General features: G+C 40.3%; 1 protein-coding gene across 2 annotated transcripts in view; it reads right to left on the bottom strand.

Moving 5' to 3' along the window:
* Positions 1-13,160: 13,160 nt before the first annotated feature.
* The window catches only part of VLDLR (very low density lipoprotein receptor), a 31,045-nt gene continuing 23,850 nt past the window's right edge, over positions 13,161-20,355 (bottom strand). The window contains exons 13-19 of one of the 2 annotated variants that reach the window (XM_060762264.2): positions 19,533-19,672; positions 19,034-19,175; positions 17,587-17,736; positions 16,570-16,647; positions 15,026-15,106; positions 14,731-14,900; positions 13,161-13,796 (exon numbers count right to left, since the gene is read on the bottom strand). In XM_060762264.2, coding sequence (XP_060618247.2) covers positions 13,761-13,796; positions 14,731-14,900; positions 15,026-15,106; positions 16,570-16,647; positions 17,587-17,736; positions 19,034-19,175; positions 19,533-19,672 — 797 coding nt within the window. In that variant the 3' untranslated portion in view covers positions 13,161-13,760. The remainder of the gene's footprint in view (positions 13,797-14,730; positions 14,901-15,025; positions 15,107-16,569; positions 16,648-17,586; positions 17,737-19,033; positions 19,176-19,532; positions 19,673-20,355) is intronic. The other variant, XM_060762265.2, reaches the window with a different exon arrangement.

The raw sequence follows: 20,355 nt of genomic DNA on the forward strand, positions 1-20,355 counted from the left end.
TTGACCTATGCAGCCCAAAAGAGTTAGAGTCAATGACAATTCAGTCAAGTAGGAAATGTAGGTACTGCTTTATGCAGGGAGGCTAATTTAACTAATTTACAACATCATAAAACCTTTCAGCAGCATGCGTAAGAATGAGGAAGTACTCCATCAAGTACTCGGTGTCACAAGTGGATGGTGAAGCAGCAGTTCCCCCTGTGGCTGGAACTAAGCATACCCTCACGAAGCCAGAAAAGCTGGAATGCTAAATTGCCTCTGTGACTGTCTATATCTGTTGTATGTCAATGGCATTGAATGTTTGCCATGTATATACGCATTGTAATCCACCCCCAGTCCCCTGCAGGGTGAGAAGGAAGGAATATAAATACTGTAAATAAATAAAATAAAATAAATATTAACCAATCGTAATTCAGATTAGCTTGATGTTGGTGTTATCAGAAACCCAGACACCCCTCCCCCCAAATCAGAGCCTGAAAACGGGGCTGAGATGAATGACCTCCTTGTGCCCTGCTCAACTGCTGTCTCATCACCTAACGACCATTCCACTCTGATAGCAATCACTGCCACAATTGTCGCCAAATAATACCCATTTCCCCACCCAAAGTATGAATGAATGAATGAATGGTTTATTGTACTGGCCATGACATGACATAATATACAAGCTTTAAAAGTACAATAAGCACTTACCAATATAAATATTAAAACTTATTCCATATACTGGCTCTTTAAAATTATAGTAACAGTGACATAACAAACACAATTGTCTTATTTGTATCATCCCAAACCATGACAACAATTAGTGTGCACCAAATAAATGAGACCACAGATTGTAATTTGCACCAAACAGAAAAAAATGTATATTATTTGAATGTCTATAAAATGCTGTTGCCTGTCAGATCTGGGATTCTCCCTGGCATCCTTCTTTCATTAACAAAGTCATAAACCTCCAATTCTGCCTCCATCTCTGTGTGTCCTGATTGGAAATGGAAACCATTGGAGCTGGAACAAATCCAGGATTCCGGGCAGCATTGGCATTGCATACCAACATAGCAGATGCAGCACAAAGAACAATATAGCAGCAGGACCCTATATTTAAGAAAAAAAAAACATTTGTTATGTGTCTGACAGTTTAAGAACTGTTTTTACTACTCAGGGATATTGAACAATGCTAAATCTGCAGTTTCTTCTTGTATCCCAGACTTGAAGGAAAGTCACCAGTGCTGGTGGAACAGCTTGCATGGTTGGATTGCAATTTCCTAGCAGGGAAAGAAGCAACTTCACTATAATCTGGAAACTATTTTCCTCTAGTGGTGTTGCAGCAATAATCATTTTATGCCTGAATTCCTTTCCTTGAGGGTGCTGTGTACTTTCCCAAAGCATGTGCCTTTAAAGCATGTTTTTAATTGTTTTAAACTAGGCTTTTAATTTAGTTCTGTTTTGAGCACTGATTAAGTTGAACTCATTTTTATTGTATTCTTCTATTTAATGTTACTGTGAGCTGCCTTGAATCTTAATTTAGGGAGAAAGGTGAGATATAAATGGAATACATCATATATAATGCCAAACATCTGTATATACAGTTTCGGTGTCCATGGGTTCAACCAACCAACCATGGTTTGAAAATATTTGAGGGGTGGGGACAGGAATCCCAAAAGGAAACCTTGAAGCCCAGAAAACAAACCCCAGTGGATAATGAAGGCTCACTGTAATGGGAAAGATTCTGTATCACTTACTTAGATGATCCCTTGTAGCCCGAGGATTATGGTCCTCCAAGTGTAGTGTCTTGGCTGTGAGTCTATAGGTGGCTGTGGAGCCCTATTTTTGATTCACATGTTCTCCTGCAGTGAGGACATTGGTTTTCAGGTGGAAGGCGATCCCGATCAGGGTTGGTTTGACTCACCTTCCTCTTCGCGAGTTTCACCCTTTCGTCCTTCGTCTGTGCCTCTTCGAATTCCACAGCACTGCTAGTCACAGCTGATCTCCAGTTAGAGCACGCAAGGGCCAGGACTTCCCAGTTCCCGGTGTCTATGTTGCAATTTTTAAGTTGGCTTTAAGCCCGTCTTTAAATCTCTTTTCCTGTCCACCAACATTGAATTTCCCACTCATGAGCTGGGAGTGTAGTAACTGCTTTGGGAAACGGTGATTGGTCATCCGGACAACGTGGCCAGTCCAGTGGAGTTGATGATGGAGGAACATTGCTTCAGTGCTGGTGGTCTTTGCTTCCTCCAGCACACTGACATTTGTCTGCCTGTCTTCCCAAGAGATTCACAGGATTTTTTGGAGGTAGCTCTGATGGAATTGTTCCAGGAGTGAAAGTGCGACGTCTGTAGACAGTCCTTGTTACGCAGGCGTATAGCAGGGTTGGGAGGACAATAGCTTTATAAACAAGCACCTTGGTCTCCCTACGGATGTCCTGGTCTTCAAACACTCTCTGCTTCATTCTGTATCACAATAACCTTATGAATCTATAACTATGTTGCAGAAATAGTAACATTCTGTTAGTGCTTTGCAAAGATGAACATTGGAGCATTGGTAAGAGTGCTCCAATGTGCAGCAGGCAATTCTGATGTACATCAGAGACTCCTGTTGTGTCTTGGCACTTCCTAGCTAGTCTCCAAGTGTACATCGATGCTCATTGTGCACCTTGCCATGGTACACCAGTCACTCTACCGCTGTGCAATGAATGCCTATGGGTTATAAAATCATGGCAGCCCTTTGATGAATATGGATGTTGAAAAACTACTCAGTTTAAATTTGTGCACACGTAAGGCCATTTACGAAGACACATGTCCCAGGCAGAATGCCTGCCAATAACATCAAACTGTTTTCTTTTCTCAAGTTATATAAGGATGTGCTGTTTTTGCTATTTTGTTGCTGCTGATTCAGTGCTTTTTATAATTGATCATTGTGGATCAAAACATGCTTTGAAGACCTTTGTTGTCGTCAAGTTGACTTCAATTTATGGTAATGTTATGAATGTGAGAACTCCAAGTTATCCTGCCATCAACAGACCTGTTCTGCAATTGTAGACTCGATTGAATCTATCCATCTGGAATGTAGTCTTCCCCTTTTCCTACTGCCTTCTCCCTTACCAAGCATTATCTTTTCTACTGACTTTTTCATGATATGTTCAAAGTACAACAGTCTCAGTGTTGTCGTCTTGACTTCTAAGGAGAATTCATGCTTAATATGTTCTAGGACCCATTTATTTATCTTTTTAGTAGTCCATAGTATGCATAGAACCCTTTTCCATCATATATTTAAAATGAGTTGATTTTTTGCCTATCGGCACCAAATACCAAAAGGCTATAAAGGTTCCCAAATAGCTGACATACCAGACTAGACTGTTTGTTCACCTCTTCCAGTATTGACTATTCCAGTAGCTTCCAAGTAGGGGCCTCAGATGTTGTTTGCTTCAGTTCCCAGAAACCCAAGTCAGTATATCCAGTGGCCTGGACTTAAGAGAGTTGTAGTCAAACAACATGAGGGGGCACATGGTTGGGAACCTCTGGGACAGGGTCTAGCACTGATCATCAGAGTACCAAATTGAAGAACTCCTCCATATCACCTGCTGCCTTTAATTGTGATGTGAAGGCATAAGATCCCATCTGTTCTTGGAAGCTAAGCAGGGTCAGACCTGGTGAGTACTTGGATGAGGGACTGTTAAAAATAAGAGGTGTTGCAAAGGAAGGAAATGGCAAAACCACATCCAAGAACAGCACAACTGTCATACTAGCCGAAGTGATATTTGTGATTTAATTTATTCGTAGTTTCACTTATTCTCTTAGGGCATTCTGTGCAAGTTATATTCCCTTCTCAATAGCCCAGTCATTAATCTCATTGAAAATAATAGGGTTCACTATTATCCATGGTTTTGTATATCCACACGCATTCCGGAGTCATATCCCTCATGGAGGGCCCCCTGATGGTGCAGTAGGTTAAATTACTGAGCTGCTGTACTTGCTGACCAAAAGATTGGCAGTTTGAATCCGGGGAGTAGGGTGAGCTCCCGCTGTTAGCCCCAGCTTCTGCCAACCTAGCAGTTTGAAAACACACAAATGTGAGTAGATCAATAGGTAAAGTTTCAGCAGGAAAGTAACAGCACTCCATGCAGTTATGCTAGCCACATGACCTTGGAGGCATCTGCGGACAATGCCGGCTCTTTAGCTTAGAAATGTAGATGAGCAACAACCCCCAGAGGCAGATACGACTAGACTTAATGCCAGGGAAAACCTTTACCTTTATCCCACATGGATAATAGGTTTTACTGTACTCCTTCCCTATGAAAACCCTATAAGACTGATAAGGTCACCATAAGTAGACAGGCAACTTGAAAGCAAATGGATCAATCTTGAAAAGTTTTGAATGGAATTCAGTGAAGCCCTTCCATTGACAGAGCACCTTCTGGCAGCAGAAAAAGAAAAAAGCAATTGCCCATTTTGCTTGTAGCCCACCCACTCACCTTAAATGTACTCTTCAGATAGTTGAAGCATCTTCTGGAAGAAGTGGATGGGGAGAAAACACAGCAGAATAAGCTTCTCTTTGATTCTGCTCATTGTGTGTGGATGGGAAAAGTAACTTGTCCAAACTCTGCTATGGTCTCACCTCTGTGACAAAATGTTTTAGTGCTTTAAATTCTGAATAGTCTCTAAAAGATTCCATGCAACTTCCTAGATCATTAATGATCCACAAATCTTCATCTGTAGTCTAAGGAACTGACTGAAACAGTGCCAAGATATCTTCTGAATACTTCACAGGGTGCGAGTAATGATACCAGTGGAGATCCATGAGTAAGAAGAACAGTTAACACTTATTTTACAAACTCCCAGATGGCAACGCCTGCCTGCTTCAGTCACAGAGGTTTCTTGCGCAAAAAAGCAAGGCTATATTTAGCACAACCACCACTGCAACCTTCCCGAGCCCAAATCCAGGCATGCACTCAAAAGCAGCGCATTAGCAAAAGCCTGGTGAATTGCTGCCGATTTTTAAATCCTGTCACAAGCAAAGGTTTTCCCAAGAGCAGCTTTCGCTCTTCACGCCACTTTTAATGTGGCAACAGATGGTCAGGTTGGTACAGTACATCCAGCTTCAGCAAGTCCGTTCAGTAAAGCATCCTGTAGTTTGGCTTTTCAGCTAGTCCTCTATTTGATGACAAATGGGCTGATTAGCCATCACATATCTTTAAAACTCAAACAATCCCAAAATGCTCACGTTGTTGTTGGGTTCTTTCAAGACATTTCCAGCAAATCTATCACAGTATTTTCTTGACAAGACTTGTTCAGAGGGTGGTTGCCTTTGTCTTCCCTTGAGGCTGAGAGAGTGTGACTTGCAGATTTGAAGTAGTTGGGGATAAGGTGTGTGAAGATCCTAATTAAGCAGCAGAGGATTTGCTATAGGAATTCCACACAGGGTGTTAACACTATGTAATAAGATGTTTGTTCCTGGATTATAAATGTTATTTCCTAATTGGTTATATCATAAATACTTGGAAACGTTTATTAAACTGCAAATAAAATCTGCAAACAGATTGTGGAACAACCTGCAGGAAATTTTGCTAAAGTTTTTCAATGAATATTTAACAGTCTCAACAAATTCAACATAGTTTGTGACAGCCACAAAACCACAGTTTCTGGAGCATAACAACTACAGTAGGGTCTCGCTTATCCAATCTTCGCTCATCCAATGTTCTGCATTATCCAACGCAGTCTGCCTCCCGCCCCGATCCACATCTGTTTCAATACATTACGATGTTTTGGTGCTACATTCATAAATACAGTAATTACTACATAATATTACCGTATATTGAACTGCTTTTGCTGTCAATTTATTGTAAAACATGATGTTTTGGTGCTTAATTTGTAAAATCATAATGTAATTTGACATTTAATAGGCTTTTCCTTAATCCCTCCTTATTATTCAACATTTTTACTTATTCGATATTCTGCTGGCCCATTTATGTTGGATAAGCGAGACTCCACTGCACTTTCAAAATAAGCACCACATAATTAAGCAGGAAACAATACTTTCAAGACAAGAGCATGACATTTTTCACATTTTGTTACATAGTGTAATCAACTTCATTCTAGGCAAGAGCTGAAAGGGCACTGACAAGAAAAATGTGAAGAAATGGCCTTTAGAGTATCAGTTTACATCACAGCCAGTATAAGTAGACATAAGGTGCAGTTTGGCACCGCTTTAACTGCCATGGCTCAATGGTGTGGAATCCTGAGAGTTGTTGTTTTTCAAGGCCTTTAGCCTCTGCCAAAGAGAGCTGATACCTCACTGAACTACAAATGCCAGATTCCCTAGCATTGAGCCATGACATTTGTTTGCCATTAGTATGTTGTAAACCGTCTTGAGTTCCTCCAGTGGTGAGAAATGCAGTATATAAATGCAGTAAATATATCAATAAATGGCAGCTAATATGGTGTCCAACCACATTAATTCTACAGCACAGATGCAACCATAGAGGGAGAAATCTTTGGCTCATTCATGCTATCTAATCCTATTACCACTGCTCGCTGTGAGACATTCTTGACTCTTTATTGCTAAGCATGGCTGCACTTCCAACAGAAAGCAGATAGTGAGGAAGACACAAATGCATTTGTCTTCCTAGATATACAGAAGCATTGTGGCAGATAGAAATGATATAGCTTTCAGTCCTTTATTGTTTTTCCATCCTTTGAGAAGGATACAACATAATCTTAAATGCTGTCTGATATTTTCTCCTTCCGTAACACTTCTTCATCCCTTATAATGTTCCCATCCATGATGATTTGCATAGCACAAATGGGGAGCAAGATGAGTTGAAGCAGGGATGGGAACTGTTGGAAGCTAGTGGACTGCATTAGATATTCCTCACCCCGATATCTTGGAAAGCTATACTTCTTTGGGGATCAAATATCCGGTTGTTGTTGTTGTTGTTGTTGTTGTTTCCGAACCTCTTCTAGGAAGCATAGGGGCATTAGAGGCATTGGGGACATTCAAGACCTTGGATGTGCCTCAAAGCAACCCAAAGTCCATTCCTATTCGCTTCCTGGAGTTTTTTTTAAACACTTAAGATGGCCATGAGGGGTTGCCTCCTTAAGGCCTTTAAAGTCAGAAAGATATGGACAATATTTCATTTTTCTCCCATTTTTATGTCATAGGTAATTCTAGCATCACAAAAAAAGGCTGCCTGCATGCCACAGGACATGCTTGAAGTTAAAAGCATCAGATTGCATTAAGCATTACTATAAATGTTGTTATCGCCAAGCTTTTTTTCTCGAAGGGCATGAACTATGTGAGGGACAAACTTTATCTGGATGGTGAGATGAAAGTATATTTCATTGTTCTAGGCATGTATCCCACCTACAGGGAACTGTGTAGGTGGTGCTATTTTATACATGTTTGTGTCAGCAAGTTGTCAATAGATGAAATGTCAGCAGGGGATGGAAACTCATATCTCTTTGGAAACCAGTGCCAGAGAAAAGAAAAAACACTTCTGAAGAGGTGAGAAAACATTACACATGATACCAAGCTATTCGCAGGTGGCATTCAGCTCTGCAAAGGGGAATGTTCACAAAGAAGGCAAACAGCCAAAAACCCCTAAACAAAATATCACAACAGTGTAAACCAGCATAACAACAGGAGCAAACTGGTTATTAATTCTATGGATATTTTTAAGAAGCATTAAAAATATTAACAAAAGGGCTACTTTGCAGATCCTAAGAGTTTGTAACTTGCAGTTAGAACTTGTGGACAGGGGAGAGGACAAATGAAACATTAAAGTAGTAGGGGCAGGGAGAGTATAAAGAATTGCCAGTCCTATCTAGAACAAATTAGTTGAATCAATTCCTCAATAGTAAGTTAAAACAGATATAAATCCAATTGGGAGCCCCCGGTGACTCAATGGGTTAAACCGCTGAGCTGCTGAGCTTGTTGACTGAAAGATTGCAGATTTGATTCCAGGGAGCGGCATGAGCTTCTGCTGCCAGCCCCAGCTTCTGCCAACCTAGCAGTTCGAAAGCATGCAACTGTGAGTAGGTCAATAGGTACTGCTCTGGCAGGAAGGTAACGGTGCTCCATGTAGATATGCCAGCCACATGACTTTGGAGGTGTCTATGGACAACGCCAGCTCTTTGGCTTAGAAATGGAGATAAGCACCAACCCCCAGAGTCAGATACAACTGGACTTAATGACAGGGGAAAACCTTTACCTTTACCTAAACCTTATTGGTTCAGGGGTTTTTACTTAGTTACAAAATAATTAGGTTCCAATTCGCCATATCCTAGTCGATTGACAGGTCTGTCTCCCTACCCTGTACCTTTCTCTACCTATTACTATATCAATGGCTGCTCTCTTATGTTTGCTTTTCTGCAAATATCTATTTTGACATATGGGTGGTTGGACTTGCCCCTTTACAGACAAAAGAAGCAAGAGCAACTGCGTGAGATAGACATTTTTGACAACACTTTGTGGGGAGTTAGGGGACCAGCATTGGGAACTCTAAGGATCATGACCATTCTTTATGAGGCCAGATATGTACATCACTGATGGGTTTATCCATGTCTGTCTGGCTTGGTTTAAAACTCCTCCTACTCACATCCCTCTCCTGACCTCTCACCCATGGCTCAAAATGGCAAACGTGCAATGGTTCACCAAGAGTGCTTCTGCACACAGGTACATTTAAAAAAAATAATGGTGGCAGCACTCCAGCCAGGTGGTAAAAGAAACAAAGGAAGAAGCCTTTTGTGGCGGGGATGCTCAGGGGACCACCTGGTCCAGGTAGCCTCCGAACAACCTGTTCTGTCCACTAACCTGTCCCCACTCTGCAATCCTGACTGAGAGCATGAGACAGATGTATAACCATTTTTCCCCAGGAAAGTGCAAAGTAAAAGATGCATTTTTGACATTTGGATCCAAGCCCTCAGGCATTGAAAAGAAGCATATTCACTTCAAATCCTCATGTCATGTGCTCTGTGTATTCATATCCTCATGAACATTGTGTGTTCTGACAGCACGAGGTAGGAGATGAATACATATTTTTTGCCTGTGTGGACCAGGTAAGGTATCTCATTTATGAAAAGAAATAATTCCAACCACAAAAGGAACATGTGAATAAGAGCTAATGAATCCCTATTGCAACCACCCCTTCTTACCGCTCATTGTTTTTTCCTACATTCAGCTGCAGTCAATTCCGGTACCAGAGCTCCATTAAGAGCTGCATGAAAAGCACCACAAACAAAGGGTGGGAGGATTTCATTTTGCTGTTCAAAGTCAGGCCTTCCCCTGTGCAAAGCATGCAATTGTGTTACTTGCTCTGATTGTTAGACCATTCTTGCAATGCTCAGTGGAAAGGCACCCTGGATTACCACCAGAAAACAATCAGGGCAAGAACACCATAAGCATTATTTCAAATAGCACATGAACCAGATGTCAGTTTAGGTTGAACTCCAGCTAAATGTCATCTCATGTTATTCCTCTTAAAATACCAGCCTGAATTATTGCAGCCGAAAGCCTAGTTATAATTAGAAAAAAAAATAACGTTAATACAGCCGTCAACTCAAAACATTCAGTTTTTAAATAGGGCTTTGTTAACAGTTTGAGTTACAAAGTGAGCAAACATAAAGGATATAATTTACCTCAACCTGTCATTGAAGACCATGTAAAAAGTGGCAGCTATTCCAGGCAGCAGCAGAAGTGACTGCCATGTCTCACCTTGAGCCCATTTACAGTACAGAATTATAGCACTGTTGTTCCAACTTTAACTCATAGGGTCCCATTCCAATGAATCCTGGGATTTGTAGTTTGGAGAGGCACTGGGCACTCTGGGTAAAAATTCTAAATCAGTGGAATAATCAATGAATAATAGTGCTATAATTCTATTGTCTGCATTGTAAGCATGATGCTCTAAGAAAACGAGACTTTATAAAATCTTCTCATGTGGTGGCCAATACCACATGAATGATTTAATGGAAATTAAATAAGTCACCCTTAAAAAGTCTGTAGCTTTGATATACTCAGAGGACTCTGTCTATATAGAAATATAGCTTTTATACGTAAAAAAATCAAAATGCAATGCTGGATTTTATCGCCTGATATGTTGAATCTGTGTACTGAACACATCATAATTAAATCAGGATTAGATTTGGAGGAATGAGGTATGAAAACTGGAGGAACACCAACACTTTAGGATATGCAGATGACGCCATGCTACTGACTGAAAATAACAAAGACTTGGAAGAATTACTGAACAGTGGTTCTCAACCTGTGGCTCCCCAGATGTTTTGGCCTTCAACTCCCCAAAATCCTAACATACTGATAAACTGGCTGGGATTTTTGTGAGTTGTAGGCCAAAACACCTGGGGACCCATACTTGAGAACTACTGCAGTGTAGAAAGTCAAGGAAGAAAACACAAAGGCAGGTTCACAGTTGAATGTTTAAGTAACCCAAAATACATAACTTTAAAGTAGACAATGAAAACACTGAAAGATTTCACCATTTTCCATGTTTTGCATTGAAATTAATCTGAATTGCAAATGCAGTTTAAAAATCAGAAGAAGGTTAGGATTTGGAACGGTAGCTGTGAAAGAATTAGAAAATACTCTGAAGTATAAAGATGTATCATTGAATACCAACTTTAGATTTGTCCATGTCACTGTATATCCAGTTTTTATGTTTAGTTGGGATTGCTGACAGGTAGAAAATCAAGTCCTTTGAAATGTGGTGCTGGGAAAACACAATGGACTGCTAAAAAGACAAATAAATGGTTCCTATATGAAATCAAGCCAGAACCATCCCTAAAAGCCAAGATGACTGAACTCATATATTTTCTAGTGAGTCACAAGAAGGCATAGCATAGAAAAGACAATAATGCTTGAGAAGGTCAGAAGGAAAGGAAAAAAATCACACTCCAGATGAATAAACTCAAGGAAGTCATAGTCCTGATCCTGCAAGACCTGAGTAGGGCTGTTGATAGGATTTGGATGTCTCTCCTTCATAGAATCACCATTAAGTTGAAGTAGATTTGACGACAGTTAAGAGTTTTAAGAAGACGACCTGTGAGTCAACCTGATATCCTCTCATTGAGAATAGGTCACATCACCCCAAGTCAGCATGTTCATTTTCTAAGGCAAGCAATTGTGTTGTCTGCCAGATATCATTAGACTGCAGATCTCCCAACTGTCTGTGCTCATTAGGACTACTGGAGTTGCAGGCCAACATCATCTAGAATTCCAAGTCCAGTCTAAAGAAATCAGATCTCAGAGAGACAACTCCAATGGTTGAGAACCAGTGAAGCAGCAAAGCCCTGCCCTGCTGCCTTATCAAGGCAGGACAGTATCATGGACTCTCAAAAGCTATACCAGACAAAAGCACAAAGTTGATAAATTCTACCAAGCTGGTAAAGCATAAAGTACAGCCCATCAACTGTTTACCATTCAATATTAGGCTAGCAAAGGGCAGAGGGGCTAATAATCAAAATGTCAGCCACCAGATAAGTGATTGCTCACAATAATTTTGAAAAAAACAAAACAAAAAACCCTGACACAAGAACAGTTGCTGTTTGCGTTGGAGGAGGGACCACTCACACCAACCGAAGTCAAGCCTGTGATAGCTCTCCTTTTTCCTGCAGTGCTGAAATCAGAAGCCACAGCTGCAGTGTGGATGGAAAACTTGGAAGTAATAGGTTAGAGCTTGACATATGGCTCTGCTTCCCACATTATACTGATAGACATGGACTAAGCCAATTCTTATGATTTGTAATATACAATGTTCTCATATGGGTTCCACCACAAAGCAGACTCCAGTTGCTTGAAGATCACTACTTCTGCTAGATACAGGTTTGTCTAGTCCTGACATATGCATTATTTAATATAAAGTTTTTCTATTTGTTACATTGTACAAAAAGCCAGGTGGAGATACAGATACAGATAGACATCTATCTATCTATCTATCTATCTATCTATCTATCTATCTATCTATCATCTACCTACCTACCTACCTACCTACCTACCTGGGTTGAATGAAAAGTAATGCCTCCACCTTTGTTACTTGGGTTTGGATGGGAATATTTTAATAAATCAAACTTAGAAATAATCTTTAACTACCACTATTCACTTTTCCACATTATCACCAGGCAATTGGATACATTTCTGCCAATGATGAACAAGTTTTCTGAAGCCGTCATGGAAGAAGTCTGTGCGCTTTCATTTTAGGCGTCAGTATCCTGGGTACCCATCATGCACAGATCTTCCGATAGCCAAGCAAAGCAATAATGTGACCCACATGTTCTTGTGAAATGCCGATTATGCTTGAAATTTCTCTGAGCGATATGACGATCCTCCTGAATCAATCTGTCAACCTTTTGCTTGTGAAACTCGGTGGTTGCTGTTACAGGATGTCCACCTCTTTGTTTGTCACGCAAGTTAGATGTTCCCATCTCAACATCTTTAAACTTATTTGCCCAATGACACACAGTACTCACATCAACACAATCACCATAAACAGCTTGCATTCTCTGATGAATTTCTTTTGGGGTGACACCTTCTGCTGTTAAGAATTCAATGACTGCACGTTGCTTAAGTTGCATTGACCAACCGTCTGCGCAGGGTTCCATACTTCACACTTTAACAACACAACTGTTCAATGCTAAGACTGCCTTCCAAATGGAACTGTAGAGGAGAGTCTACTGAACAAGCCAGTACCTGCCGCATATCAGTACTGCCATCTGTTGAGGAGTTAGGAAGGTGGAGGCATTACTTTTCATTCAACCCTCGTAACTATCTGGAGCCCCTGGTTAGCCCCAGCTCCTGTCGACCTAGCAGTTTGAAAACATGCAAATGTGAGTAGATCAATAGGTACTGCTCCAGTGGGAAGGTAAAGTCGCTTCATGCAGTCATGCTGGCCACATGATCTTGGAAGTGTCTATGGACAATGCCGGCTCTTTGGCTTTAAAATGGAGATGAGCACCAACCTCCGGAGTTGGACACAATTGGACTTAATGCCAGGGGAAAACCTTTATCTCTATCTATCTATCTAGGCTATATAATAAGTGCAAAACCTGTACTCAGGATGCTCCAGACACTGTTGCCATGACATTGGGAACAAGGTAAATGTTTCCTGACAGTCATAGTAATGTTCAAGTATGTCAGTATAATCTTACAGAGAGTCAATCATATCCATAGATTTGCTTCTCTTTAATTTAATTTCAGTGTTGAAATGTACAGTGGTTTCTGATACAGAGCAGTTGTCCTCTGCACACCCCTGTAGGTGGTTCATGGAGGACAAATTCACAATTCATACAAAAGTTAAAGTTTTACAAATTTTTGGCAATTAATCTGAGTAACCCGTTTTCTCCTATTGCCATTGCCCAACCATTGAAAAAAAAAAAAAGATTATACAATAATTTACATTGAAATGTTTTTTTCCAAAGTGCTTAATAGACTATGTTCAGGAAGATTTACAATTGGGCCTGTACAATTATTTACAGGTAGTACTTGTGTAGCACTTATTACCTCAATATGGCTTTTTGGAAAGTGCTTTATACATGGCCAGTGGTAGCAATACTTATTAAAGGGTTGCAGGTAACCGGTAACTATTAAAAGCTGAATTGTTGTAGGCAGATGTTTACAACTTTGTATGAAAATGTTTTTTGTGAACTTGTTCCACGTGTGTCTTCATTCTTCCAGGATGGGAAGGAAAGTGTTCAGCCACTGGTCTGGCCACCATCCAAAAAGTATAGAACACAAGTAGATTAAAAAGGGGTTTGCTAGAGTCCTCAAGATAGATCGTCATCTGTGCTTACAACTGATATCTGTTTAGAAGAGAGAGAAAAACATTCATCATAGTGACAATGTAATCCAAACCAATTAATCTTGCAGTTTTTCCCTTTTATTTTGTCTGCCAGCATTAATACAAACTATTTATTCAGTTTCCCTTTTTTCACCCACAAAAGAAAGGTCCTACTAATAAATAGCTGCTTATTGTTGTTGTGGGTCTTCAAGTTGTTTTGGACATATGGTGACCCTAAGGTGAATGCGTCATAGGGGCTGAGAATGCGTGGCCTCCCCAAGATCAGGGATTTCCATCATGGACAAGAGGGAAATTGAACTATGGTCTTCAGAGTTGTAGTTCAAAGCTCAAACCACTATGGTTAAGATATTTTTATGGTGGCTGCTAAAATTAACCTCAAACAGATCTAGGCCTTTTGTACTAGTGGCACAATAGGCCGGCAGGACTGAAGACCGACAGGTCAGAGGTTCGAATCCTGGGAGAACATGGAGGAGCTCCCTCTGCAAGCTCCAGCTCTCCATGTGGGGACATGAGAAAAGCCTCCCACGAGGATGGTAAAAACATCAAAACATTCAGGTATCCCCTGGGCAACGTCTTTGCAGACGGCGAATTCTCTCACACCAGAAGCAACTTGCAGTTTCTCAAGTAGCTCCTCTCTCTCTCACACACACACACACACACTCACACACACACAACAAAACAAAACAAAAACTAGTGGGCATTTCTATACTGTTATTGTTAATGTACAGAAGGTATTTTGGGATCTGAAACTTCACTAGGTTCCCTGAAGATCCTGAAACATATTATATTGCCTGCTGTAAAGCCTGCTGTAAAGCATAAAAACCAGTCTATGGCTTCCTATATGTTTCTAAAATTTTAGACATGATATAGAGGTAGAAGTAGAGCTTTACTGGCATTTGCTAGAAGTTACCCATAGTCATGAAGTGTTCACTTACTGCTGGATATGTATGTCCCACTGAACTGCTGTGTCTTCCGATATCTATAGCAAGGTCTTCTTCTGTTGTTTTCAAGTATACTGGATTGTCAAAATTCATGCTTTTCATATTTTTGTGTTGCCAGTTGCGCCACATGAAATAGCTGCCTGCTGCTACCATTGCCAAAAATACTAGAAAAAAGAAGACACCTTTTATCCATCTAAAATATTAACTCATGCATATGAACAGCCTTCTGAGTAAAGGTTTAATTGTGCTATTTTCCCCAGCAAAAGGGTGGCACACTGGAAATACTTACATACAGGAAGAATTGCCCATGCTGCTGAAGAACTTCGAGAATAAGACAGCTCTTCTGTCACTAGGCTGCTCTGATTTTGTCCTATGGAGAAAAAAAATATAGCTTAAAAACAATTTCCATGTACTTCCAAGTACACCCTGAGCAAATGTTAAATGGCTGTGACATACAGAGTACAGTTTTGCCTAAATAATATATACTCTAGAGAAGGCAGAAGCAGACGGCAGATCAGCTAACCAAGCAGCAAACCCACTAGCACCTACAAAACAGACTGTAATGTATTACGGTATGCCAGTCCCATTATTACACTAGTAAAGCAATGCCATGTACTACCATCAGAATAGAAACTTTACAGTTTACAGTAGGAATGGGGCAACTTTGTAAAACCAAGTTACCAAATGAAGAGTACACAACACAGTTGACATTGTCAGGGGACGAACATGTAATCCAGAGACAGGACATGAGCTGGGGATTCTGGTAAATCAACAGAGAAGTGTTCATCCTGTATGACAGGGTTATGCATCTATTAAGGGTCACAGTTACAGCTTAATGGGTGCTTCTGAGGTCCACCTTATTCTTGGATGGCTACAAACACCCACTATAGGCCAGGAGCATTTTTTTTTTTGAGAAATGAGTCATAGCTACAATTAGCTCTAGGATACTGCTACTGAAGGCAGTACAGTGCTGGGAATTATATTCAGATATGCTAAGTACCTTTCTGGTGTTTCTGTTCTTGACTTACTGAAGTTTTTGCGTTATTTGCACTGGTTACCAATTGTTGCTGGGCTCAAAGTACTTCCTGACCTTTCCAGTCCCCAATGGTTTGACTTGAGTATCTTAAAAACTGCTTCCAATCATAACAAACTGCCCAATCAGGTAGGTATTCTTCTGAGGCTCTACTCCATGTCCCCATAACACCAGAAATCAAACGCATGGGCCCAAGGAGCAGGCATTCTTTGTGGTGGTGCTTACAAATTATTGGAACATAATGTGTTTGCCTAGACCAGTGGTTCTCAATCTGTGGGTCCCCAGGTGTTTTGGCCTTCAACTCCCAGAAATCCTAACAGCTGGTAAACTGGCTGGGATTTCTGGGAGTTGTAGGCCAAAACACCTGGGGACCCACAGGTTGGGAACATCTGCTATAGAGTGATGACTACATGTCAGCGGGAAGTTAGGACGTATCTCCCCACAGGACTCTGATGCAAGCTTTTCAACCACTAGTTGCTGAAGCTCTTGTTTTGTATTAATTGCAATAAAAGTGTAAGAGAATGATCGCTGCTTCAAACAACTAATATAAATAATAACGGTTGTACTATGTCATTATGGCACACTTAGCGGTCCATATGAAGTCCTTCTCCTGACTATTCATTGTTGCTTTAGAACTCAAGAACCTTCAGGTATCGCATGAAATGCTAATTAGCCCACTGTTCCTTGAATTAGGGAAAGAAAAGCCACACCCACCCCTGCTTCAGATGCCTGAGTCGTATATTAACTTATTCCAGCTACACCAACAAATTGTACCCCTGCCATGGCCTTAGGACCAATACCTCCAGAAAGTGGTCCAGGTGGTTTTTCTGCTCTGCTGCTCTCTTTTGTCTCAGTGTTAGCCACATCAGTTCCTGTACCTGAAATTATAGATCAATCATTTTGAAGCTCTGGATGAACCAGGGTTCTTGCTTTGTGGAAGGTAGCAACACCCACAGCAAATGAGCATGGACATGCATGTCTACTTAGATTTGCTTCCAAGATGTTTGATTTACTGTGCTATGAAGCTGCAGTCTAAGGTTAAGGATGCCATTAAATAAGTTCTGAGATGGTTGGAAAATATGCAGGCTCTGATAATCTTATCTTCGCTCCTTAAGATTTGGTATTTTAAGTAAAAAGGGGAGTCAAATATACTTTGAAAAGAAAGAGCTGGAGTCTAGGACAAAGAAATTCACTGATTAATAGGGTACCCAACACTAATTGCTGTGACCCAGTTTTGTGCGTGTATATATTTGTGCATATGTGTATATATGTGGTTTTGCGCATGCATTGTAATGTGTTTTTTATTTTTTGGCCTTTTAAGTCCTTCTGTTGTGTTTTTCAGTGTTTTTATGAGTGATGGTCACTCGTTGGCCTGATAGCTGTAGTGTGTCCAAATTTGGTGTCAATTCGGCCAGTGGTTTTTGAGTTATGTTAATCCCACAAGCAAACATTACATTTTTATTTATATAGAATGATGACTGTCCCATTTAGATTAAGATTACTTTATTCTCCAAATGGGGAGATAAGGCAGAGGTAGCCATTCATCAAATGTGAACGAGCAAGTTCATGGCAGGGGCAGTATTCTTTTATGGTTTATTTCATTGATAAATACTGCTAGTAATTAGATCAGACCGATATTTGGCCTGCATGTATGTCCACTTAAAGCATATGATGTCCATGGATATGGAGAAGCCAGGCAATCAGAATGCTGTTTAATGATAACACCCAAACATAGCAAGATGTGTTTTTGCATGGGATGGCAAGGCATAGACTCTTGAGCTTGCTTTTCAGTATATCAGAAAGCATACAAGTGGTACCTCTGCATCTCAAGCCGTTACTTTGCAATGTATCTCCATCTGGGCAGACACAAGTATATTTTGGGGAACGGTCATTTATCTTGGGAGCAGGCAGGCACAGATATTCACAGCCTCCATTCTTCATGTTGTCTTCTTCGCACCAGTTGTTGCCTGAAGGGAGACATTTTGAAACATGTTAACTTAGCCTTGGGAATTGGCCTGTCACAGACAATCTATGGTCCATTTGCCAGGCAAAGTTATTGCTGCCAAGGATGTCCCCAGTGTTTTTTCCTCTTTAACCTCCTAGCTCAGATCTGTTCTTGAAGATCTTCCTAGGAGCAGCAAAAAGCAACATGTGTTGGCCAGAAAAGGGGCTCTCCCCTCCCTCCATCAACCTACTGTAGGATCCTGAATGACACCTTGGCACTTGCCAACATCTGTAACCCACCTGCAAGGTTATACAGACCAAGAAAGGGATGTATTGTTGAAGGCTTTCATGGTTGGAATCACTGGGTTGTTGTAGGTTTTTCAGGTTGTAAGGCCATGTTCTTAGAAGCATTCTTTCCTGACTTTTCGCCTGCATCTGTGGCAGGCATCCTTGGAGGTTGTGAGGTCACAACCTCTGAGGATACCTGCTACAGATGCAGGCGAGAATGGATACCTGCTACAGATGCAGGCAAGTCAGGAGAGAATGCTTCTAGAACATGGCCATACAGCCCGAAAAAACCTACAACCACCCAAGAATAGGATGCCAAATTAGATAATCTGGAAAATGCAAGATTCCAGATGTTTAGTTTCTTTAGGGTCTTTAGGCTTGTGGTAAGCAAAAAGCTGGATGTTCTGATAGACAGATCTACAAGGAATGCAGTCTTAAACCCAACACTGTGCTGCTGGAAGTTTGGTAGCAGAATGGGATCTTCTCCTCCTTGCTTATTGTGCCCCCTCCCCAAAAATGAAATAGTTTTTTTTAGTCCTTTGGAGCAGATCAAGGGTGCACAGGATGAGAGGAAAATACTCTCCATTCCATGATAATGACAACAATTTTATAAAACAGTGGAATGACACTATCAATATAACCTATGATTCTAAATTATTCTGAATTGTTTTAAAACAGCAGCAATACAATTACTTGCGCACATGATATATTTTAGCAAAATAAAATTGTGTATTAAGTAATACACAAACACATTGTTTAAGACCTAACATAACAATAATAACATTATAACATACAATTATCAATTAAATCATAAAAAATGACATCATTTAACATTAAAACATGGAATTAAAACATATCAATAGAAACAATTAATTTTAAATCAATTTTTAAACAATTTTTACTGGTTCTAGTTTTAAAAAAGCCCCCAGAGACATGAAATTTGACCATCCTTAGTTTAGGCAATATACTTCCCCTCAACTATATCATTCAATCTGAAGATGGTTCTGACTCACATGGCCATCTAGCCCTTACCTGATGGTTGTACAAGTTCATGAAACACAATGATGCCCCGAGCATCATACAGGTTATTTACTACTGTCTCCAGATCCGCTCCTGTGAACTTATTTGCAGTGTATATTGCTTCATTTACCCCATCGGTCCAATAGACAGTATCCTAGGAATCAAGGTAATATCATTTCAGAGTGCAGCATTATTCTTGGACATGCTAACAAAATACCAAGGAGCAAATGATTAAAATTGGATTCAGTCGTATCAGGATAGTAAGTCTCAACAAGCTGCTGTAACTATTCAGTTGTTTGGTCAGGCCTACCCATCAGAGTAAAGATTTTAATTAGGAAATAACAAGTTAACTGTCAATACCCTTTTTCCAATAACGAATTTTGTTATAATAACTCAAGAAATTAGGACATTTTTAAAGGATAGCTTTCTAAAATCCGGTTCTACAGTAAGAAGAACACTAGGAACAACAACCCCTCTCCCCCTCTTTCCAACTGGGAGTTTTAATCCTTACCTCAAATATTGTCAAACCAAGAGGATGAGCAAGGAACTCATGAGAATGCAATATAATTCTGCGATCTTGGCCATTCAAATCCACACTGGAAAGCTTATGGAGCTTAGCATCAACCCAATAGAGACGATTCTTCACCAGATCTAGAAAGAGATATTAATACAATTAAATTTGAATGAAGTCTTGGCAAGAGCATGCAGTTTTCCTTTATTGTACTTTATTGCCTGGAAGTCTGGACAATCTCTAAAACAGCATCCTTGGCTATGTAATGGGCAATGAAAGCCAGAAGAAAACAGAATCAAAGCAAAACCAGCATCACCAGAAACACATGGCAAGGAATACTTAGCCCCCTTCCACAGGATCTGATCTCAGATTATTTTCTTATCCCAGATTATCTGGAAGTGGAGACTCATATAACCCATTTTAAATCAGATAATCTGGGATCAGATCTTCGGATATACGAGGGGCGTTCATTAAATATTTCCCCTGACCCACTTCTATTTATCACAGGATGCTGAAACTGCATATGTGTAATGATGGAAGCCTCAATAGGTTACATGCCAATTTACAACTCAGAACTGATAATAGTCTGGACTGTACAGGTGCTGAAGTGGTGTGAGGTTTGATAATGGACCCAGAGGAATACAGAGCAGTCACCAAGTTCCTTTACTTGAAAGGCCGCACACCAAAGGAGACGTTTAATGAGATGAAAGAGCCTTATGGGGACAATTCCCCATCATATGAGGTAGTAAAGGACATTTTCATAGAATAATAGAATCATAGAATCATAGAATCATTGTCAATTCAAATGTGGCCAGACTTTGGT

Source organism: Anolis sagrei, chromosome 2 (assembly GCF_037176765.1).
Source record: "Anolis sagrei isolate rAnoSag1 chromosome 2, rAnoSag1.mat, whole genome shotgun sequence".
Classification (NCBI taxonomy): Eukaryota; Metazoa; Chordata; class Lepidosauria; order Squamata; family Dactyloidae; genus Anolis; species Anolis sagrei.